Source organism: Ochotona princeps, chromosome 6 (genome assembly GCF_030435755.1).
Source record: "Ochotona princeps isolate mOchPri1 chromosome 6, mOchPri1.hap1, whole genome shotgun sequence".
NCBI classification, from domain to species: Eukaryota; Metazoa; Chordata; class Mammalia; order Lagomorpha; family Ochotonidae; genus Ochotona; species Ochotona princeps.
This window is the reverse complement of record NC_080837.1, coordinates 80,576,430-80,601,036: the sequence shown is the minus strand read 5'-3', so window position 1 is coordinate 80,601,036 and position 24,607 is coordinate 80,576,430. Positions and strand designations below refer to the sequence as shown.

The 24,607-nt window shown below is 48.2% G+C and overlaps 1 protein-coding gene across 1 annotated transcript in view; it reads left to right on the top strand.

The window, feature by feature from the left end:
* The window catches only part of LRRK1 (leucine rich repeat kinase 1), a 114,380-nt gene that overhangs the window by 33,374 nt on the left and 56,399 nt on the right, over positions 1-24,607 (top strand). The window contains exons 3-6 of the mRNA XM_004593151.2: positions 7,726-7,889; positions 18,745-18,916; positions 22,097-22,276; positions 22,432-22,577. Of these exons, the coding sequence (XP_004593208.2) occupies positions 7,726-7,889; positions 18,745-18,916; positions 22,097-22,276; positions 22,432-22,577 (662 nt within the window). The remainder of the gene's footprint in view (positions 1-7,725; positions 7,890-18,744; positions 18,917-22,096; positions 22,277-22,431; positions 22,578-24,607) is intronic.

The window sequence follows — 24,607 nt, the reverse complement described above, 5'->3', positions numbered from 1 at the left end:
CCAGGCCCCAGCTCTGCTGCAGAAGCTGTGTGGAAGCAGCTTGTCCAGCTTTGCCAGAGCTCTGGGCATCGCCTAGGGGTTGGTGTTGGGAAGGACAGCCATGGATGGGTGTTTGGAGGAAGGCAGGTAGGTGCAGTAGGACAAACACTGCACCTGCAGGACTTGACAATGGCCCAGATTAATCATGTATGGAATACTGTGATTGTTCTATCTTTCAAAATCTGGAATACCTGTGCCAGTTCTTGTTCCACAAGATTACATATATATATACGCATATACACACATGTACATACACAGAAAAACACAAATAGAAAAACTTCTCCAGCCGTCCCATCATTTCACCTACTGAGGGCAGCTGTCATTGTCATTGTGTGTCTCCTTGGAGTCTCCTTTCTAAATGGGGGATAGGAGTAGAAAGAGAATAAAGGAATGGGTTAGGCAGAGAAGGGGTACAGCCAACAGCATTCACAAACAAAAACTGACAGCCTGTGTGTGTTGGGGCACTTCATCAAGTCCAAGGAGAAGATGAATTAGAGGATTTGTTCATTTTGGTACAAAACATTTTTGAAATTCATGCATAATTTTGCTATGATACTCATTTTCCCATCCGTGAAACCCTTCTTGCACTGTCTGTACTCAGGGGAAAGCTTTTATTTTTGTTATTTTTATACTTTGTCAAAGCATTTTAACTTGAGCCTGGAGAAATCTCTTTGCCATGATCCGTGGTCACCTGTGGCTGTTGTTATATAGCTGTGGTATATTTTCACATGGGGTGTGTTTTCACCTGTCACCATCAGTTTTACCGGCTGCATCATGGCCCCCAACCCAGGCAAGACCTCAGGCACCACCGCCGGGAGCCCCTCCCCATTCCCTTGGCACTTCCTGGCTGGCCAGTTCTTCCCGCAACTCTTGCCAGAAATTCTGCAGGAGCAGGGGCCAAGCTGAGACGTGGGTCCCTGTCGCCCATGGTGTGGCTGCAGCGGACAAGAGCACTGGGGCGCGGGCAGAGACCCTCGCTGAGGGTCTCATCCTGTATCCTGGTGCCATTCCATCCACCAGGGCTCCCACCAAAGCCAGTGCGCCGGGCACTGTGACAGTTCCACTGAGCTGGCTGCATGCAGCGTTGTCAGACTTTGTGTCTTTTCGCTGTGTCAGGTGGACACAACGTGGCATCTTAGGACAGTGAGGTGTTCTATTACTAAAGAAGCTAGTACTCCTCAGTGCCATTTCCTCCAGCTCTGTCTGTGTGACTCCCATCTGTTTTCTCCACTCTTTTCGCATGCTTCGGAGGGTCTAGCCACCAAGACGCCGTCAGTCTGCACAGACAGCTTCCCTGCCAGGAGATGTGCCCAGCCTCCCTAGCTGGACCTGGCTCCTGTGCACCTCCCTGGCTGGCCCTGGCTCTGGTGCCCCCCGGGCAGTGCTGCTGGTGTGGCTGGCAGGATGGAGCTGAGCAGCAGCCGTCTGCAGCTGGGGAGGAATTGCCACCGAGGGTCACCCTGGCGGAGGGCGGAGGACTGTGTCTCCCCCACCGCTCCTGTACCCGTGACCTCTGCATCTTCCCAGGAGAAAGAAAGAAAGGGTTGGATTTCACTGTAACATGACCCACGGAGGAAAATTGCTGCTGGGGCTGAAAAACCAAGTGAAGCATCCTTTGGCTAAAGGCCAGCAGCGCTGGGGCAACAGAGAGCAGCCGCCACGGTGCTGGGAGCGTGCCCCCCTCCTGGGGATGCATGCCGTGGCCACACGGGGACCCGCTGGTGGATAGCACAAGAAGGAAATTACCCAGCTATGATCAGGTCGGTAGCATCTGAGAGTCCGCTTGTGTCTGTTCTGGAATGACCCAGGGACAAGAAATCATTTTCTGCCATCTACCACTCTCTAGAGTGAGGTGAATGCAACCAAACCGGCATGTCCCCACGGATCTGCAGGTGGGATGGCAGTGGGGGTAGGCTGCCCCCCGTTTTGACTTGGTAAATGGCAAGTGCCCTCCCTTGTACAGGCTTTCTTTGGTGGGGATGAGGTGGGATGGGGGAGGGGATAGCACTCGTGTGCACACACACACGCACACCAAACATTAGGACTTCTGGGAGTAAATCCACTCTGCTGCTTCCTTCCCGTTGTGCTAGAAGTGTAGGATGGAGAAGGAGGGGGTAACAGAAAGAGAATTTTGTTCCAGTTGTTTAGTCAGGAAAGGTGACTTAGCCATTGTTGTTCTAGAAGACAAGGGGACTCTGGTCTCCTGGGGGACTCTGGTCAGGGCACTCCGAGGGTGGGCAGACAGGGGAGCTCTCCAAGTCGTGCACGGGCCACCATGATGTGTTGGGGTATGGGACATGGCTGCATCCCAGGAGGCGATCCTCAGTAGTATTTTTGGGATTCTGTCTTGCTATTTCTCCGAGATGTGAGAAGAGGATGGATCTGTGGTTTTTCTACAACTGAGGTAGTGTGTTTTCTTAAAACATCATTTATGGAGCTGGGGTTTAGTGCTTGAGTTACCCACCAGCAAAAGTCGCTCCTCCTAGCCGTGTCTGACTGTCTGCCTCTCACAGTGTGGCTGACAGCATTTCCTGAACACAGAATTCAACCTGAAGGTAATGATCCAGGTCCCCGGCGGCTTTGCATGTCTCATGTTCTTTAATCAAGTACATCTGTATGTGATGAACTTGAGGTTCCCATGCTCATACAACACGTTGAGGCACAGGACGGAAGAGAGGGCTCCCCTCCTGACTGGAACATCACCGGGAATACCTCTTACATTCCTGAATAGCTGTGCTTGCTTGGATCTGTAACCTGCGCTACTCGTTGAACTTTGATGCTTCCCTGATTCTGACAGACTGTATCCTAAAATCAAACTAGTAACCAAAGCTAGAAAAGAAATAAATAAATAAAAACAAGCTGTCCCCTCAGTTTACCCTGCTTGTCGTTCAGTGTTCTGTGCACGGAAGGCAAGGGCCAATTTTGTTTGTTCACATGGTATGTTTGGAATTTTCTCTGCCATACAGGCAAAAAGTAACACAGACTGTAGCATAAAGAACAAAAAGAGAATGTTTTCAGCTCTGTAATGCACTGCTACTATTCCCCTTCTAATTCTCGCTGTTTTGTGGGTCATAAATGTTTTATGGTAATAGAATAAGTTTGGAAGGTTAGACTTTTAAATTTTGATTTTAGATCTGTATGAGGGAAACTGAGCTGGGATGGTTTACTGTATAAAAGCATATATTAGGGGCAATGGTTGAGGACTAAGTGCAAGTTATTGAATAATCTCAAAGGGGATAAATCCATTCCACGGTGTTTAAATTTTAATCGGAGATCTGGGGTTCTCACATACCAAACAGCGATATGTTGAAGGAAAAAGTGACAGTGAACGTGTCTGCTGGCAGAGGCTGGCTTCTGCCTTCCACAGGTTCCTGTGTGACTTTTTTCTCTGAGAATGTGTCCTTTTATTACCTATGTAATGTCCCTTTGACATTTTAAATGAAGCAGAGACATCATTTCATTACCACGACTTTGGGGAACACAAAAGAAAAGCCTTCTCTAATTCTTTCACTTTTCCCTGGAAGCCCGTCGGTAAGACCGACGGTTAGCATTTTGTCCCCTTTTCCTTTGGCTCAGATGAGCATCAGCCAGTCTCTAATTTCAGGAAGTTAAATGGAAGATTAAATTAAATGCAGATGCATTCATCGGTGTTTTCCCATCGTGATTGGACTGAGCCGCCAGCACGGGGGGTCAGTGAGCGTGGGCGAGCGCTGTCCATACAACTTCACAAAATCAAATTCCAAACTGAAAAATACAAATGTAACTTTAAGAACTCTAGTAGGAAATGAGCAGGCTCTCGATTCCTGTCATATTATTTACATTCCCTACTTGGTGTTATTTAAAGATCAAGTTCAAATAACATCACCATTGTGGTTCCACGTGCACCATATGACCTACATGTGTTCTGGGTTTCACCTTCACGGTGCCCATGACCTTGAGCTCACAGTTCAGTTGTTTGTGCTTATGTCTGTAACTGAACAGAGAAGGTTACTCTGCAAACCTGCTTGTATGAACGTGTGTTCCTGATTGTGCACACACACATGTGCAAACACACTCACACCTTTTACTAGATAAGAAGAATATTTGCTTCATTCAGAAGACAAGCAATAGCATGTTCAAGTGCATCCCTCTGATAAATGGCACTCCACTTAATTCTGTCTGCGTCCTTCACACCCTGCTAATGGCCTTTCTTCCTTTGCCTGCTCTCCAATGTCTTGGGGGTCCCAGAGGGTAAATAATTCATGGGCATTGTTAGTGTGTGCTGGGAAGCAAGAATGTCTTGTTTGCATGTGTAACCACTTACACACCATACCTTCTCCCGACTCCTCTTCACAAAACGTGCAACCAGTCACACACACCCCACGTATGCATGCATGATGATCTCCACGCAGACACAGCATTTCTGTACGGCTCCAGGAAGAGTGTGAGTGTGTGTGACCACACACTGGACCTGCATTTTCAGCACGATCGCCTGAAGTCCTGGCTTAGCAAGGGCTAGGTGAGCCACTGTGGTATTAAAGACCTTAGCCCTAGAGGTGGTGCAGCTTCTTTATTCTACGGGGCAGGGTCACACTGCAGGGTTGGTGGGTCCACGCACGGCTGCATGGACAACCCATCTTGCAGATGCAGTGTTATGGCTGACCTTTCCTCCAGTATGGCTTTGGAGAACTTCTAACATCTAACAAATCAGAAGAACGCGACCAGGCGCACTCAGATGCCTACCACTGGATTCCAACATTGACGTTGCCTGAAGTTACTCCCACCTTCCTAGCCAGCCCATTTTTAATGCATCTCAGAGTACGTTACAGACTCTGTCCTCCTCCCTCCCATACTTGAGCATGTGTATATTTGGCTAAGATTCAGTGTTGCTGTAGTGTTTTAGGTTAAAATGTCTGTAATGTGAAATGCACAGGTCTTAGATGGGCTGTTGGTAAGTTTCTACAAGTCCTACAGCTGTATAACAATACTACAGCTGGGCATAGAACTATCAGCCCCGTGTTCTCTTGCCCTTGGCTGGTAAACCTGACTGCCTGCTGCAACCCCAGGAACGACTCCTGTGGTCATGTTTAAAGCACGATTAGAGTAGCATATACATGAAATCATTTTTGTGCTTTTCTTTCACTCAGCATTAGGTCTCACGACTCTTTGCACGGATAAGTAGACATTTGTTTTTTATTGGGGAGTAGTTACTGAACCACAGTCTGTTTATCCGTCCTCCTGTTCATGGGCAGTTGGGCCCCAAAGTTGAGAAATATGACAAGTAAAGTTGGGGTTGGCAGTCTCTGATTCCTGGCTGTTCCACTTCCGCCCCATCTCCCTGCAATGGCTAGGAAAGCAGCAGAGGATGGCCAAGTGCTTGGATGGGCCCTTGTACCCATGTGTGAGACCAGAAAAAGCTCTTGGCTCCTGGCTTCAGTCTGGCTCAACTCCATCCTTTGCAGCCATTTGGGGAGTGAACCAGTGGGTGGAGGATCTATTTTGATGGGCAGGTAGCACTGAGGCATGCTGTAACAATTTTTCCTTCCATGGCCCTCATTTCCCAAATCCCTTCTAGCAAAACCTTTGCTCGCTCGCAAGCATATCAGTGTTTCCTATGTGTTTTTCTAGCTTTCTGGTTTTAGCACTTACCTTTGATCGGGCCCATGGTCTATCTCAGGTTCATGTTTGTGTGTGGTGAGAAGTAAGGACAGAAGTTTCTGTCTGTTGCGCAAAACCCACACTTACTCCAACACGGTTGGTTGAGAAGATGTTGCCCTTCCCAGTGCAGGGCTCGGGCACCCTTCTCAAACTCAGCTAAATGTGCGAGCGTGAGTCTCTCTGAATCTGTTCTGTCGGTTGGAGCTGTGTGTCTGTGTCAGTCCCACACTGTTTTGATTGCTTTAACTTTATGGTAATTCTCTAAATCAGGGAGTGCCCATTCTCCCACCTTCCTCCTTTTCAGTGTTGCTTTAGTTACTCTACATTCTTAAGATTTCCATACAAAATCAGAATCAAGTTGCCAATTTCTACACCCCCTCAAATGTAATAGGATTATGGTAGGGATTAGAATGGGTAAAATGAGAATTGGCAGCTCAGCAGTATTGATTCCGCTCATGACTGAGCACTGGATGTCTGTCCATTTATTTTAGATCTTGCTTGATCTCTGTCAATCTTCTTGCACACTTGATTCTGCCCTTCTTTTGGTAAACTGATGTGTCAGCAAGTGATTCTTACGCTTTTATAAATGAATGGCTTCTTTTTTTTTTCCCAAATGTTAGCTGTGGTATGAGTATTTGGAAACCACCTCACTAGCATTTGCATTTAAAAAATAAATCTGCAGCCTGTTTCAGTTAGCCCCTTAGAGAGCCAGCAAAGAGATGAAGTGGGTCCCACCCTCTGCTTCAGAGCCAAGAAATGAAGCTTCAATCCCAGTTGGCCACCGATGGCTGTGTGACCCCTCTGCTTCAGAGCCAAGAAATGAAGCTTCAATCCCAGTTGGCCACCGATGGCTGTGTGACGTGGCTGAGAATGGCAGCAATTGTGACCTGCTGTTGCTGCGGTTCAACACCATCAGAACTTACCTCCTCTTCGATTGCAGCTTTTTCAGTAATATCTATACTTGCCCCTCTGAATTGTTAACCTTTTTGGAAATCTGGAGGCCTTGAATTTTCTCCCTAGAAAAATACACAAGAGTTTTATGTGCAGTTTAGAATACTCATGGAGCCTGGCTGTTTGCCACCCACATGCACCTGACCATAAAGCCCTGTTCTGGAATGGGATTCTGATGGAGGAGGGTCGGTTTCCTTTCCCTCTGCCTCCAGCACCCGGCATGGGGTGTGGCCCCTGCAGCTGCCCAGTACGTGGCTTGTGCCTTCATTCACAAGCCTGGCACTGCTGTACTGCGGCCTCCTGCAAGTCTGCCTGTCCTCCCAAGATGGTCTGTTGATCTGGAGCTGCTCCAACTCCCCTCCACAGAACAGGTGTGCATTCCCAGCAGGATTGCTGTGCAGATAAGCCGGAGGTGTCTCTGGAACCCTGGTCAGTCGCAGCTGAGGTGCTCATGCGTCCCAAGGCCTGGGGACTCAGCATGTCCAGGAGTATCGCAGGATGTGTTCATGTGGGAGTGGTGGGGATTCGGGGCTGCCAATTCTAAATTTGGCCTACTTGGGGCTGTCTAGACAGGGTCAGAGACTGGTGGGATCAGGTACATATCTTCATCCCCCCCAAAACAGACCTTTCGGCTACCTCTAGGTGTCCTAACTCCCCGAGGGACCCAGCAGACAGACACGCTAGCTGGGATCCTTAGCCTCCATGCCTAAGTCTCTGCTCTCTGTTTACCCTGCTTCTGCAGGCTGTGCGGTCAGGGAGCATCTCCCGCCCTCCATCCATGACACCTTTGGGCTGCCTTTGGGCTCTGCAAAGGTTCAGGGTAACAGTGGCCTTGCAGGGTCATCCAAGCTGCCCTTGGCTGCCTGGAGACTTTGCAGAAAGCCCGGCTTCACCACCTGCCCCAGGACATCCCCTTCCAAAGAGCTGCAGGTGTCTGACATGATGGGAGCTTGGGGACAGCAGCATGTTGGAGCCATCTGCTTCTCTTCCTGCCCCCTAGAATTAGGTCACAGATGGCACAGCCCTCTGCTGTCCTCTCCCAAGAGCGTACATGTGACGATGATGCCATGTATGATGAAGATGCTTTCTCCCATACAGGTGCCAGAGTCATGGGCAGCAAGCCATCCACCCCTGGCAGTGACTGCACAGCACAGACCCTCAGGACAGAGGACATCCATGCTGCCTACAGACGAGGAGACTCTGGCAGGGCCCGGGACCTGCTCCGAGAAGCTTGTGAGGAGAGCACATCCCAGCTGGAGAAGGTAGGAGAACCAGGCCACCTGTACTGGCTAAGGGTCACAGCCCTGGTGACTTTTTCATTAACAACCTTGTTTCTGACCTTGCCACCTGTCACTTCAGGCCAGTGAGGGATAGATGAGAGGTTGTGGAAATGTCAGGAACAAAATGCATTGCATACACTCTAAAGACAAGATTTAGAAGGACAGTAAAGTAGGAAAAGAGTCAGGAAGAAACCCTGTTGCTAACACACCCTGGCAACCACTCGTGGCCTTGGGTATCTTTTGCCCAACCTGCTAACCTGAATGTTGCTATTGCGTGTCATCTAGTAAGTCTTGTATACATTCCTTATTGCCGCCTAGGGTTGAACTTAGATGTTCCTGAGGAAGTAAACGTGTTTATAAGCATCATACCTTCAGCAGCCAGGTGATATTCCTTCTGATAAAGGACCTCTGGACCAGGGAAACCAAGGCTGTAATCTCATTTTGGGGGGACTGTTGGGACTGACTCAGCATGCCCCCCTCCCGGAGGGAGAGACCAGCACACCTGCTGTCTTGATCCCCCACAAGCCCCCGGTCCACAGATGATGCTGCCCACACCCAGGCCAAGTCTTCCCACGTGATTTGCTAGACTCACATGCTAATCTAGTTTGCAAACCTTCACACAGACACACTCCAAATGATGCTTTTCCTGAGTTTCTCCTAATCTGCTCAAGTGGAAGTCATACACTTAACCATCATACCAGCTCTTCCTCTTAATTGATACTAGATTGTTTCTAATGTCTGTAGTGGACCTTTTTTAAAAGTATAGGTTCAGTTCTAGAATGGAAGAGACCAAGAAAAGATGGGCTCCTTTTAAGCGTAAAGCAGTAGAAATTGCCCAATCTAGACAAAAATGACAAAAAGTCAAAAGGGGATAGACTTAAAACAAATGAACAGCTGATGGGCACAGGAGAATGTTAACTGAAGATCTAACGTTAGTTATTACAGTTCCAGAAGAAGAGTAGAAAGAAGTCAGGACTAATAGATGACTCAAAGACACAGGCCCTAAAACCTCCCCCAACAACAAGAAGCTGAGTGAACCCCAACAAGAATAAAGCCATGGAATCCATCCTAAAAGGAGTACGGTCAAACTTAGGAGACAAAGGAAAGCAACCCCAGAGACATGCACAATGCATTTAAGGCAACAACAAATGAACCCACAGTGAGTTCCTCATTAGAAATCTTGGAGACCAGAAGGAAGTGGCTCGTGTGTTTCAGGTCTTCAAACAAAACCGCAACACAGAACTCCATATCCAGAGGGGAAAAAAAAGGCATTCCAGGGGTGACGTGCAACCCAGAGATTCCTTCCCGGAGGAGCTGTCCCAAAGGAATAGCTAAAGGGGACTGAAAGAGGGTGCCCTGGGACACGGGAAAGAAGCAGAACATGGCAGTAACAAAAACTGAGTAATTAAATTAGACGTTCACTCTCATATTTGTTCTTTAAATTGATTGACAAGGCAAAACTTATAGTGTTGTCTTATGTGGCTCTTAAGAAGTAGAGAGGAAATGTTTTAGGCAAAAAATAAAATGGGAAAAAATAAAATGATGCCGAGAATATTGAAAGTAGTAGATTTTGGTAAATCATGTAAATGTAATATGATACTCAGAGCAACCACTTAAAAAAAAACATAAAAAGAGACAAACTGAAAAACCATAAAACAGTCAAAGTGGAACTAAAAAAATGTTCAGCTAACTTATGGAAGGCAGGGAAATGGAAGAAAACCAAGCAGAAAGCAAAGAAATAACAAAACTGATCCAAGGTGTAAACACTTATATTAAGTTTAAACGGTCTAAATACATGAACTTAGAATCTGGAAGAAGAGTTTTAAACGCACATAAGCCATAGCTGGTCACTGTCCTTATCCCTACGGTGGCCATACCTTGAAGATTTGAGAAAATCAAGGAATTTCGCTCACAGACAGGCAAGTCTGTCAAAGGAAGAAAAAAGGGATCACATGAGGTGTAAAGTTGGGGCGGCAGATGCCTTTAGTGTTGGTCACCACACAGCTGGAACAGGCAGAGAAACAGAAGCAGCCCCTGGCTAGGTTGGGCAGGGAAGGAGTAGAAATGAGTGAGCTTTAGCCAGGCACAATAGTGTAGCAGTTAAGGTCCTCTGTCTTGAATGCCCCGGGATCCCATTTGGGCACCGGTTCTAATCCGAGTGGCCCCACTTCCCATCCAGCTCCCTGCTTGTGGCCTGGAAATGCAGTCAAGGACAGCCCAAAAAGCTTTGGGACCCTGCACCTGTGGGGGAGACCTGGAGGATGCTCCTGGCTTCGGATTGGCTCAGCTCCATCCGTTATGGCTGCTTGGGGGGTGAACCATTGGATGGAAGGTCTTCCTCTCTGTCTCTCCTCCTCTCTGTATATCTGCCTTTTCAATTAAAATAAATAAATCTTTAAAAAAAGAAAAAGAAATGAGTGAGATTTGGGCCCAGTGGGATGCCTCAGTGGCTAAATCCTCGCCTTGAAACCGCTGGGATCCCATATGGGTATCTCCTTGTGTCCCAACTGCTCCATTTCCCATCCAGATCTCTGTTTGTGGCCTAGAAGATGATCCAAAACCTTGGGACCCTGCACCCATGTGGGAGACCTGGAAGAAGTTCCTGGCTCCTGGCTTAGGATCAGCTCAGCTCCAGCCATTGTGGTCACTTGGGGTGTGAACCAGCAAATAGAAGATCTTTTTCTCTGTTTCTGCTTCTCTCTGAAAAATCTTCCTTTCCAATAGAAATTTTAAAAAGTTAAAATTAAAAAAATAAATGAGATTCACTAGCTTAAACTGTTTTTTTAATGTTTAGAGCAATTATATACTGTATATGATAAACTCACTTCAAATTATATATGTTGGTTGGAAGTAAGAAGCAAGCAAATACATATATACGTATGTATATACACATATATATATATACCACGCAGACATTAAGTAGACTATAGAGCAAAGGAAGCAGGCAGACAGGGTTTTATAGAATAACAGAGGAGCCAGTTGACCAAGAAGACACAGCAATCATAAATGTGTATGCACCAGATGACAGAGCCACAAAATTAGTGCAGTAAACCCTGCTATGAAGCAAGGCATGGACGGACAGATCCGTCACTTCAGCTGCAGACTTTAAAGAAAATTGAAAGTATGCCATTGCAGAAAAGAAAAAAAAAGGAAGAAGAAGAAGAAAGAAAAGTAAGGAAAGGAGGAGGAGAAAAGGTGGGAAGCAGGGCATGGCAAGAAGTGTCATTATGCTGCAAAAATTTTATATGAGGTTGGGCCTGGCGCGGTGGTCTAGTGGCTAAAGTCCTCGCCTTGAATGTGCTGGGATCCCATATGGGCACCAGTTCTAATCCCGGCAGCTCCACTTCCCATCCAGCTCCCTGCTTGTGACCTGGGAAAGCAGTTGGGGATCGGCACAGTACCAGCTGTTGTGGTCACTTGGGGAGTGACTCATCGGATGGAAGATTTTCCTCTCTGTCTCCTCCTCTTTGTATATCTGACTTTGCAATAAAAATAAAACAAATAAAAAAAATTTATATGAGGTAGTGAAAATTTTTCCTCCTATGGATAGGTTTTTAAAAAGGAAAAATTGCAACTGATAAAAGAGCTAAGCAGTAGATCAGCAAGGATATGAAGGAGCTCAACAGGACCCTCGTGGCATTTAAGGGACTCTGTCTCCATCACCAGAGACACCAGAGCAGGATAAGCCACTCCTGGGTCGTGGCACAAACCTTAATACATTTAAAATAACTGAAATCCTGCAGAATGTGTTTTCCTTCATCCATGAAATCAAGCTGGAAATCAGTTGAGAGGGGGGGGGAACTTCCCCAGCACTTGGAATTGAACCCTGTTCTTTTAAGTAATCCATGGTTCAAAGAGAAAACCTCAGTGGAACTTGGAATGGAACGAAAATGAAAATACAAAACATCAAGATTTGGGAAATGCAAGGAAGCCATGCTGAGAGGTCAATTTGTAAGACTAAGTGCTTAGATCAGTAATGAGTAAAGGGCTGGACGTTTGGCTCAGTGGTTGAGCTATGACTTAAGAAACTCATATCCCCTGCCAGAGTGCCTCCAACTTCTGATCCGGCTTCTTGTGGAGTTCATCCCAGGAGGCAGCAGGTGGCGGCTCCAGGCACCAGCGTGGGAGACCACATGGAGATCCTGCTCCTGAGTGCTTCTTTGAACTCTGCCCTGGCTGTGGCGGGCTGCACCAGCAGATGCACCGAGACCATCTGAGTCTCTGCCTTTTTAATAAAATGAAATAAATATGGAGATAAAGAAAGAAAAGATGTAAATGTAAGTCCCAAATCAGTGAACTGCTACCTAAAGAAAATAGAAAATAAACAAATCCAACGCCAGCTGAGGAAATACTAAAAATAAGTAGAAAATTTATTAAATCTAGAGGGAAGACAATGAAGAAAAGCAATTAAACAAAAGCTGGCCCTTTGGAAAAGTCAGTAGACTTGACAAGCATCAAGCAAACAGAATGTTAGCATGCAGCGCACAGGGAGCACTAGGCTCAACTCCACTTCAGTTTGACAGCTGATGAAATGGGCCAGACCCTGAAGAGTTAAAACCACTACAGCCTTGCGGTATGAAATGAACAGCTTGAAAATCCCTTTAATAATTAAGGGATTCTTCTCTTTGTCTTTGAAAACCCCCTAAGAAGATCTGCAGACTCAGATGGTTCACAGGTGGATTCCCTCCTAAGGTCAAAGAAAGAATTAACACCACTTCTACACAATCTCTTCCAGAAAATGCAAGAGGGGAAAATACTTCTCCAACATTCTTGGGAAGCCAGGCCAAGCCTCATACAAGACTCAGACAGAAATGAAACAACAGCAAACAAACAAACAAACAAAAAAGACAAGGACCAAACAGCCATGGTCCAATAAGAACAGATACAAAACTCCAACAATTTTAATAGCAGACAACTAAAGGAAGACTATGCGAGGCGTGTGTGAAGCCAATTACATGTTAAGTAACCAATGTGATCCCCAGAGGAACAAACTAAGCAAAAACGCACCATCACATCAAGCAATGCACAGAAAGCATTGAAAATGTAAGTGCTTATTCATGACTTTAGGGAAAGAACCTCTCAAGGAATCCTCTTGACCAAGAAACCCTACAAAGGGTACAAGGCCTGATGGTTCACATCACCCTGAACAGTGGGCTTGGTGCACTGTGTCTGAGACTGGGTTCATGTTGGTTCTTGGAGCTGGCGGCTGAAGACCAAGGTGAAACAGCTGCATCTGGCCGGGGCTGCACTTGTCACACAGACAAAGCATGGCAAGTAACCTCATGCCTTGTGAAATGTGCTAATTCCCTGGTGAGAGGCCTCCCAGCCACCTCTTTAAAGCCCGTCTCCCAACACTACCGCATGTCAATCAGATTTTAAGACTGCCTTCCCGTCGCAACAGGAACAAGGCAAGGATCTCCACTCCCAACAAGACACCAGAAATGCTTCTCAAAAGTCATTACAACATAATTATACTCAATAAAATTCTGTTCCTTGTGTAATTTTAGTTAGGTAATAGAATACTTAACTAGAAATTCTAGCCCATGCAGTAAGATGAGGAGATGAAATCAAAGGCATACAGATGTGAAAGGCAGAAATAAAAATACATTTGCAGATAACACCATGATCTAGATTAAAAAGACTGTATTCGAAGAGAGGAAATTGAAGGCAGCAGCTTACACCTCTGTGTGGACGCTTGCATTCCATCTCAGAGTTCAAGTCCCAGCAGCTCCACTTCTGGTCCTGCTTCCTGCTGATACTCACTCTGGGAGGATCAGGTGCTGGACTTAAGTGCTTGGACCCCTGCCACCCATGTCCACCCGTGTCCACCCATGTCCACCCATGTCCACCCGCGGGAGAGACCTGGGTTGAGTCTCAGGCTCCTGGCTTTCGTGTGGCCGGGGTCTCTCTGTTGATGGTCTTTGGTGAATGAATCAGTGAATAGAAGATTCTCTCCCACTCTAAATAAGAAATAAGTTAATTAATTTTGAAATGTAAAAGGGACCTGATACATACCTTCAACATTGAAAAGCCAGAAATGCAGTTATCAAATGTGTGCGCTCCAGGAGGGCACATGCTCAGGAGGATATGCAGCTGGGGAGCAGCACATGAGCAGGTGTTCTGCGTCACCGGCCACTGGGAGGGGCAGATTAGGAGCACTGTGAGAATCTGCACAGCCAAACCACAGGCTGTGCCAAATGCTGGTGAGGGTGCAGGGCTCTGTATCTCTCACATACTGCTGCTGAGAATCTGAAGTGATACAGTCTTGGCAATTTCTTGAAAAAATAAAGACACCCTACAGTTGGATCCAGTCATTGAACTCCTACCAGCTGCCCCTGTAATATGCAGAAGTTAGTATAAACAAACACTCTCAGCAGGTGAATGGCTGAGCATTCTGCAGCATAGAGCTAAGCCATGTGGAGTTCTACTGGAATGCATAGCTCAGGGATTTCAAGGGCATTGTGCTGCGTGGGGAAATGTGCATCTCAGAGGGTTGCAACCTTAATGACTTCATGCATGCAGTGGTCTCAAAACGGTGAGTTAGAGATAGGAGAGAGACTGTGGGGTCCCCTGGTGGAGACCAGGGGAGTGGATGGAACAGCTGAGGGGCGGCTCGTGGGAGCTCTTTGTTCCCATGTCCCAGTTGCTGTAATGGTGGCACAAATTAACACTTGTGGTCCACGACTGTGACCTGGGCATCCCTATACAAGCGCCAGGTTTCTGGTCTTGGGGTCATGCTGCCATCATATAAGATGTGACTGTTAGGGCAAACTGGGGGAAAGACTCGACATTCCTCACTACTGTCTTTCCCAAAGACTGGGAATCTCTAATTATTTCAAGGCAAAAAAAAAAAAAAAGTTAAAGCAAGTCAGGAATTCTGCCTTTTTCCATTGAAAAAGATTCACACTGTTATTTTATAATTTTAGTTAGATGTTTTTGCCATTTAGGCCTCTGTAACTTTTTTTAAACTGGCAAAAATGAATGTGTAGAGTCAGAGGTCAGAATAGGGGCTGTTCCCTGTGACCACAGGGGGTCCAGGGGACGTCTGAGTGTGTGTCCAATAGCAGTCACAGAAGCACATGCCTCGCATATTTTTTTTTTTTTTTAAGATTATATTCTGAATTTGAGTTTCAACATTGAACAGTCATTTTGGGATAGATCAGATTTTTTTTTTAAAGATTTATTTTTTTATTTTTATTACAAAGTCAGATATACTGAGAGGAGGAGAGACAGAGAGGAAGTGGAGCTGCTGGGATTAGAACCAGCAGCCATATGGGATCAAGGCGAGGACCTTAGCCACTAGGCCACGCTGCCAAGCCCATGCCTCGCATATTTTAGCTTTTCTGTACTGCTGCAACATTATAATGAGTCAGTTGAAAAGAGCATTTTGCTTTGCCTGGATCTCCTGTGAGTACATGTGGTTGAAGGTGTTCTAGAAGGCTGTGTGCAGAGAAATTAAAAAAAAAAAAAGTGAAGTCCACTTTTAATTTTTCCTTTGTCCTGCTGTTGAGATGAAAATCAGCACTTCCAGCAGAGCCCGCTCCAGCCCTTCCCCCTCTCGGTCACTCCTGGACGCGGGCTGGCTGTGTGCCATCTCTTACCGCAGCACTTACCCTGTCGCCAGTGGAGTCTAGACAGCTGTGAGCTGTGTGGGTCAGTTAATCAATCGTGGGGCTTTTCTGTATGAGGCGAATGCTTTCCTGGAACAGCGGGCTGCCCTGCCCCACCCGGGCAGAGTGGCTGGCAGGTGTGGGTTCTCCTCCCTGGTTATATGGGATAATGCGTCCCCGTCCCTTAGAGTGTTCCTCACCTCACCTCCTCACCACGCCCAGCCCCTCCACGCTTGCTGCAGAACTTGAGCCCTGCTCCAAGTCCCACCTGCTCCTGGAACTCTTGGGGTGGAACAGAGAACATGGCCTTTGGAGCTAGACAGGTCCAAGTTCTAGTGCCCATGAACTCCCTAACCTTGATAGACGTACAGGCACCTTCCTCATATGCTGATGCAAAGATTGAATGTGGCCGGAGAAGCCTGATCATCAGTGTCCCTTGCTTCCCCTGGGTTCCAGCAACTCCTTCCTGCCTGTTTCATCCTAAAGTCATCTCCAAAAGCACTTTATTTGTTGCTGTTTTAGGCCTTCTTTCATCTCAAACAGAGGGCCGAAATCCATCCCCACCCTGGTATCCTCAGGGCCACCCCTCATCCCGTCTCTTACACACAGTAGGTCTTAATGAATGTTGACAGAGGTACCAGCTCTCTCCTTCCAATTTGGGTTCCTCCATCTGCCCCTCGAACATGCCGGTGCTCAGACCGTGGGGAAACAACCAGTCTCAAAAATGCATTCCAACACCTGACACGCCACCCAGCCTCCAAGCTTTCTCTTCTTGGGCCCAGGAAGACCATGCAAATCCAGGGCCATATTCCACCCATCTATGACAGCCACTTGCTTGTTGTGTGTCTGTGGGGAAGTGAAGACACTTTCTCTGAACTCTCACATCCTTGTCCATCCTATAATCTACCACCTCCCTCACTGAGCCTCATCCCATACCAGAGCAGCTGGGGTGAAGCAGGGCTCAGGGTTAACCGTCTGTACCCTATACCTCTCTTCCCTGGGGCCACCAAGAATCCTCTGTGCACTGCTGGAGGCTCTTCATCCCGATTTCAGATCTCTGGGTTCCCGTATGGGTCACATGTGTGCATGAACACCTTGCAGAGCCTGGTTGCCCTTGCTGTCCCTAAGATTCACTCAGCTCATGTGAGATGACAGTGAGTTCTGGTGCTAGGCTGGGAGGGGTCACTCCCACGGCCCTGTCCTCATGAGTAGAAGTTTAAGTGCCATACTGTCCAGTAGAAATGGATTGTGAGCCACAAACACAATTTCAGAATTTCTAGCAGCAACTTCAAAGAATTAGAAGCAGGTAGAATGTTTATAATGCTATTTTATTGAACCTGTACATGGAGGTCTCTGACTTAAGATGGCTTGAATTACAATTTTTTGGACTTTACAATGGTGTACAGGTGAAGCCAATTCAGATGAAGATTGTGGGCTTTGGATCTTGTTCTGGGCTGGTTCCATGGGGTCTGATCCTCTCTGGCCGTATTGGGCAGTGGCAGCAAACACAGCTCCTGGTAATCCTATGGTCACCATGGAAACAACTGATGCGCTGTGGTCTGTTGTGTTGCTGATTTTTTCTGGATACAGTGATTAAACAAATTGCCAGAGATGGTCAGCACTTCATTGTATGTAGGCTAAGTTCATGTTCTGGGTGAGCTGAAAGCAGGTTGTCCTAGACTCTTTTTAGGGTCTTCCATGGTTAGGTGTGTTAAATGCATTTTCTTTTTAAATTTTTATTTATTTTTATTGGAAAGGCAGCTTTACAGAGAGAAGATGAGACAGAGAGAAAAATCTTCCATCTACTGGTTTACTCCCCAAGTGGTCGTAATGGGCTGAGCTGATCTGATCTGAAACCAGGAGCTTCTGGGTCTCCCACATGGGTGCAGGGTCCCAAGGCTTTGAGCCATCCTATACTGCTTTCCCAGGCCACAAGCAGGGATCTGGATGGGAAGTGGAGCAGCTGGGACACAAGGAGACACCCACATGGGATCCTGGTGCATGCAAGGCAAGGACTTTAGCCACTAGGCTACTACACCAGACCTACATTTTTAGTTTGTACTGTTTTTGACTCATGACGGGTTTATTGAGACAAGATCCCATGGTAAACCAAGGAGCATCTGTGTGTATGTTAGTTATTGGTTGGGGAAGGACGTTTAGCCTAGTGGTTAAGAATCATGCATCCATGTCAAGGGCCTGGGTTTGATCCCCTCCTCCAGCTCCTGACTCCCACCTCCTGCTCATGTAGACCCTGGAAGGCATGGCTCACATGGTTCTGCCAAAGACCTGGATTGAGTTTCAGGCTCCTGATTTGACCTGACCCAGTCTGGCTATTCAAGCATTTGGGAAGTGAGCCAGTGGATTCTTGGGGGTTTTCTGAACAGCTGGCCCCTGCAAGCACTGAGGGGGTGAGGAAGTGGTGGTGTTCCTCAGCATGAACCACCACTGGAGACAGTCTGATCAAGCATGTGCGTTTATTGTAATGCAAGCACAAACTTATACAGAATAAGAAAGGCGGAGGCGGGGAGCACCTCCCGGCAGTCCTCCCATCCAACAATGGCACTGAAATTGACTAAAAGGCATGTCTGTCTCTCTAGACCTTCCAGTCATGTCATAGGTCACCTACAACACTCATGACTGACAGGTAAGCTGTGGGTGACAGATACCAGATAGGCTGGCACGCTAGCATGGAACACTTAACAAGGAAGTCCCAACACAGCTTGTCCAAGGACAAGGAAGAGAGATGAGAGGCTGGGAATTAGCCCACTGCTCTCACCTGTATGACCAGTGAGCAGACCAGGTTGAGATCTCGGTTAGCCGAAACCATTGTCATGGGTTCCCCTAGAGACACGGTGTGCCACATGCCTATAAGCTCTTTCATAGGCCAAGCAGGCAGAGATTCAGGGACAATCTCCCACAGTGGATGAGAGCTATCCCTCTCGAGTGAATTTGAACAACTTTTAAGAAGCACTGTTTCAGCATGTGCTCACTGTAAGCGTACTGATGACAGAATTTACTGGCTTTGTGTACACACGGGCTTTGAAATCACATGCGGGTTCCCACCTGGCTCACTGATCGCACATGAGCCACATTTCCCATGCTCCACAGCCACAGTGGGCAGGCACGCCTACCCTGGGCCGGGGGCTCTGGTCTTGCCCCGGGGCTTGATGGAAGCATTGAAAAGTGCCTGTCTTGCATCTCACCCAACCTTGTGCTCTCTTGACCAGAGCCAGCTTCTGAGCATCGCTGCGGCCCACGGGGATCTGGAGACAGTCCGTTATCTCCTCACTGAGAGACAGGTGCAGCTGCCGACCGAGCCCACGGACGACAACCCAGCTGTGGTGGCGGCACACTTTGGGCACACTGCAGTTGTGCAGGAACTGCTGGAGTCCTTACCAGGTAAATCGCTGAGTGTGAGCTCTCAGTACCTCCCAGGAATCCTATGCTCAGGCTTTACTCCCTGTGCTCACACTTGCAACAAGCAGTCTGGGGCAGCCCAGAGACAAGCCCAAAGGCTCCTGACAGAGTGCGTCTCACACTGCCTCACTGCTGTGAACTGACCTGCAAGGACACCGTACTGCATGAAGACCGTAGACAGATGTTGGGTTTTCCCTTTTAGAAGGGTAGTTTTCTAAAGCAGTTTGAGTTTTACAGGAAAATGGCTCAGAAGTACAGTTCTCTTCCATCTCCTCTCCCCACCCCCCAACAGATTCCCCTTTGATTTACATTGTGTATCAATGAGGAACATTTGCTACATTTGAGAAACCGACATGGATACACTAAAACCAACTGAAATCCGAGGCTTACATTAGGATTTTTTTCTTTGTACTGCACATGCTGTGGGGTTTGAAATATCTCTAAGGACATACCTACCTTTTGCTTTCTGATATAGGATGCTTCACTGCCCTACAGATCTGTCTTCCATTCTGTTTGATTTTTCCTACACCCCAATGTTTGGCAACCCCTAATCTTTTTTATTATCTCTGTAATTTTGCCATTTTGAAACGGAATGCAGTTGATGAATATAGTATGTGAACTTTGCAGATTTTGTTTGTTTGTTTGGGGGAGTGGGAGTGGTTTTGGTTTTGATTTTGTTTTGCCTTGTGAAATGCATGTGAGTTTGTTCTGTGCCTGCTAGTGACTTGACAACTTGTTTTTGGTTTTGTTCTGTTTTGGGGATTTTTTTTGTTTGTGTGTGTGTGTGTGTGTGTGTGTGGCTAAAAGATAGTCCACACCACCATATTGATGTACTATATTACATTATAAGGTCCAGCACACAGTGACAAAGGGCTGCTTATTTAAAAGTGTGAAGAATTTCAACATGACAGCTGTGGCATGTGTTCAACTCAGTGTGTGGCTTTCCAAGACACAGGGCCCTAGGGGACTGTTTCCAAGGCCATCCCTGCTCCCAAAGGCTAGGTGAGGGCACACCTACCCAGAGCTGTGGCCATGCCTGCCTGGCTTGTCGGTTCCTGCTGTGCCAATGCCACTGGGGAAATAGCAGTAGCACATGCACCTTGGGCTTATATGTGAAGAATCACTTGATACTAAAAAGCAGCAAAATAGCACTCCCATTTGGGGGGTGTGCAGCTGCAGGCTTTTGAGATGGATCCAAGCTGGGAGCTGCCTGCAAGCTCATGGCACCTGTCAGGCGTGTGAAGGGAGAGCGGGGTGAGGGCAAGGTTAGAACCCCAGGATAAACCCGAGAGAGGCCAGAAGAGCCCAAAGCTGGCCTTCTGTTCAGTGTGCCCCAACATTAGCTCTGTTCTTGTCCTCCAAAGCGTCCCTGCGGCAGACTGCAAGCCTTGCTTGTCCAGCTCACATTCTGGGAGACTACCCAGGTCTGAGCACCCTGCAGAACTTGAGCAGCACAGGGAATTCTTTGGAAGGTGATTCCAGTCCTTTCCTAGCACCTGACCAAGCGGGAAAATTGCAGCAGGAGTCCTGAGGCACACATCAGAGAATGCTCTTGTCTGCCTGCAGGAAAGGGTACAGAGAGGTTGGTATCTGAGTGGGGCTTTGCAGGGTGAATAGGAGTTTACTTGGTAGACAAGCAAGTGAGGCCTGGAGTGGTCTGCTCCTGCAGAGCAAGGCGCTGGGCTGACTGGCAGGGTGTCTGGCTGCTCTGTGCTGGCCTGTCTTCAGCTCAACCCTATGCAGTTCCTGAGGCCCAAGGGACTGCAGGGCACTGGGCTGGGCAGAGGCTTCTCTCTGGGTACCCCACCCAGGCTGGAAAGACAGGCAGCCATGATTAGGAGTTAGGTAAGACTAGAAGGCCAAAGAAAGGTAGCTGGTAACCCAGGGAAGGGTCAAGACAAGGAGGGAAGAGGTGAGGTGGGTGGGCCTGGGAAGTGCTTCTAATATAATCATGGTCTCTGTAGCTATTCAGGAAGGAGGCAAGCAAAGACCTAGCCAGGGACCTGAGTGCGGCTGACCTGAGGCCTGAGAACACGGGCAGGCGGACACTGTGGCTGCAGGAGACAGCTCCCTGACAGCACCCTGACCTGGCCATGCCCATGGGGCAACCTTCAGGATCTTTCTGAACCTCTCACCATCCTGCACCTGCAGCCCCACTTGGTGGGGGGTTGTGATTCTGATATTTCTCATTCCTGGGTGTCCTGGGAGTGGACAAGCTGGGGTCCACTTCCCTGCCCTCTGTCCACCTTGGAACCATTCATTCTGGCGCAGAGAGAGGGCGAGGAGGTAGTACTGCCTGTAGCTCAGGCTCTGCGCCTGGCCCTGCCTCCTGGTCAGCGTCCTGTCACAGCAGCAAGGCTGCTCTGTCCACACACAAGAACCCTGTAGTGGCCCCGGGCTCTGTGAAGATAGCAGTGTCGCTGTGGAAGCTGAGTTCACTTCTCCACGGTAGCTGGATGTGGATGACATCTGAACTGAAAGATGCTTTGGCACGTCGACCCAAACACCTCTTCCAGCCTGTATATTGAGTGTCTTCTGAAAGTTTCAGGTCTGTTTCTTGCTGGACAAAGTATTACTGACGAAAGGAGCATCATGATGAGGTGTAATGAACCAGGACATGTTGGTGTGCATCCTCTTAAGCCCTGCTCACACTGACCCTGGGAGGTTGGGTGTTTTCTTTTTCATTTTACCAGTGAGTACATTGAGTTAAAAGAGGTTTCTTTAAAAATCTCTTCCAAAATGACACACATAAACTAATTCCACCTGGAGCTGCCTGCCTCCCAAGCCTGTCTGTGTGTGGTGCTTGCCCTGCCCTGTGGTAGTGGGGTCAGAGCCAGCGACAAGGCAGGTGCTGTGGGGAACATTCCAGTGCAGCTGCCCAGGGAGAGGCCCACAGCCCTGGCAGGGTTCTTTCCAGCTGGATCTTCACGCCTGTAGCTTCTGTGCAGTTGGGATGGCCCTAAGCGTGCTGCCTTCCTTCACTTGCAGATGGGGGAGCTTAACATGGCATAGGCAATCCCAAGGGACTGTTCCAGCAGCACCATCCTCTCCACAGGGGCGGCTTTCAGCTGCAAACCGGACTCTCAGTGCTATTAGTGATCAAGGGGCTGGTCTGCATGGGAGTCACCATGTCCTCCTGTCCCTTTCCCTCTGTCCCACCAGCCCCCTGCAGTCCCCAGCGCCTGCTGAACTGGATGCTGGCCTTGGCATGCCAGCGGGGGCACCTGGGCATCGTAAAGCTCCTGGTGCTGACGCATGGGGCCGACCCGGAAAGCTACGCAGTCAGGAAGAACGAGTTTCCCGTCATCGTGCGCCTGCCGCTTTACGCAGCCATCAAGTCAGGTGAGTCCGTGGCCCGGGGGAGGGACCCTCGACCGAGGCACTGTGGGGTTAATGCACTGGCTGTCCGTCACAGGGGCAGGTGCATCACGGCACTGCTTTTCCACCGCTCATCCCAGAAGCAGCCCTGAGTGCTCTTGCCTGCTCTGTCCCCTTAGGAAATGAAGACATTGCCATATTCCTGCTTCGCCACGGGGCCCATTTCTGTTCCTACATCCTACTGGACAGTCCTGACCCCAGCAAACATCTGCTCAGAAAGTACTTCATAGAAACCAGCGCCTCCAGCATCCATGCGGGGAAAATGGTGAGTGACCACTGCCCACAGGTGGCTCCGTGCACTGCCGCAAGGTCTTTAGGAACTTTGTCCCGAAACGGGCTAAATGTGTCATCATCTTCATCAGTTGATGTCTTTCATTTTCTTTATGATGCTTTAAATGACGAAAGTTTTCCTGTGTGGCGGTGTGTTTAACCTAGCAGTGAAGTCACCAGTTAAAATGCCTGTATCTCATTTGAGTCCCTGGATTCAGTTCCCAGGTCTGTCTCCAGCAGACTCTGGGGAGCAACAAATCCGGTGATGGGATCCCTGCCGCCCATGTGGGAAACTCGGATGGAGTCCCCAGCTCCTGGCTGTGGCCACGGCCACTGCATGCCCTGGGGGTCAGAACCACAAAATTAGAATAGTATATGTCCGTCTCTGTATGTTTGCTTGCCTCTCAAATCATTTTTTTTTTAATTTTAAAAGCATGTGTTCTTGATATAGCTGGTGAAAACAATGGGGTATGTAGTAAACACTATGAATCCATTTCTGTCATTAAATGATGTAACAAGTCAGTAATGATTTTAAAAAGCTGGAGTGCCATTTATAAACTCATGCAAGATTATTTGAGGTCATTCTCTACTCATTTGTTTATTTTAACATCAGTTACAGAGAGGGAGTGACAAATTTTCATTTGCTGGTTGACTCCCTAAATGACTGCAGTGGCCAGGACTGGACCAGGCTGAAGCCAGGAGATTCGTCTGAGTTTCCCATGTGGGTGGCAGGGGCCCAAACACTTGGGCCATCCTCTGCTGCCTTCCCAGGCCATGAGCAACGAGCTGGATTGGGAGTGCAGCAGCCAGGACTTGGGCCGTCCTCTGCTGCCTTCCCAGGCCATGAGCAAGGAGCTGGATTGGGAGTGCAGCAGCCAGGACTTAGGCTGGAGTCCACATCACAGGCAGCGGCTTCACTTGCTAAATCACAGCACCAGCCCCACAGTGTTCTTTTTCTAATAATAAAAACACTTACTAAAGCATATTGCTTACGTAACCTTCAACTTGCCTTTCAAAGAGCAGTGCTGTCTTGTAGCCTTCTTCGAGGTCAGCCAGTGTGGCTGCAAATGCGTGCCTTACGCTCCACAGTGCAGTGTCAGTGGCTCAGCCACCCCTCCCATAGGCTTCTGGATGGTTCGAGGGGCTTTGCCATTGCCTGATTAGAGACAGCGTTCCAACATGTGGTTGCTTGAGAGCTGCCACACCCAGTGCTGGTGGCAGCCAACACACACACAGCAGAAGCTGGACTCTAACTGTTAGCCAGCAGGAGATACCTGGGAACCTGCAGATTCCCATTGGGTTGATGGGGAAGGGCAAGGTGTAAACAGGTCATGTTCCTGTTTTAGGTGCCAGTAGCATCTGGTATCTTTCCACCTACCTGTCAGCTGTTTGCGCTCCTACGCGTGAGCCGTCTGGCCTGACCACAGCCACTGTCACTTCCTGATCTGTCTTTTCCTTCTTGCTGTGGAAGCCTTTTGGTACATTAGGGAAAACCTTTGTTTATTATGCATTTCTGTTTTCCCAATCCACTATTTTTCTTTTATTTGTTGCCATTAAGCTGTAGGATTCTGTAATCCAACATCTTCATCCCCTACTGCCCCTGTGTGGATGCTCCTGTACCTCCTACAAGATGGCATAATGCCAGCTTGGCACCTGCAGCAGCTCTGAAGTCCTAACAGAATGTTCTGGAAACAGCAGTGGCACTCTGTTGTTAGAGAATCATGACAGACAAGGCTGTGTGTGCCTGCTTAGGACAGTCCATGGTGGATAATATCCATGACCGGTCAAACCTGCAGATGCAGACCCACAACTGGCAGGGCTGGCGGTGGTCCTCCCTGAGGCTTTTAGAGTTGGACATGGGCGCATGTCCATCCTTGGCCTCTGCCTGATCGCATCCCTTGTGTTGCCTTGCTATCTGGGGATCTGGGAATCAGACATTTGAACACTCAGAGACACGTCCTTGCACCTGTATACATATTACTTCCCAGTTCTGCGGATTTCTTTTTCGCTCATTCTAATGGTGCT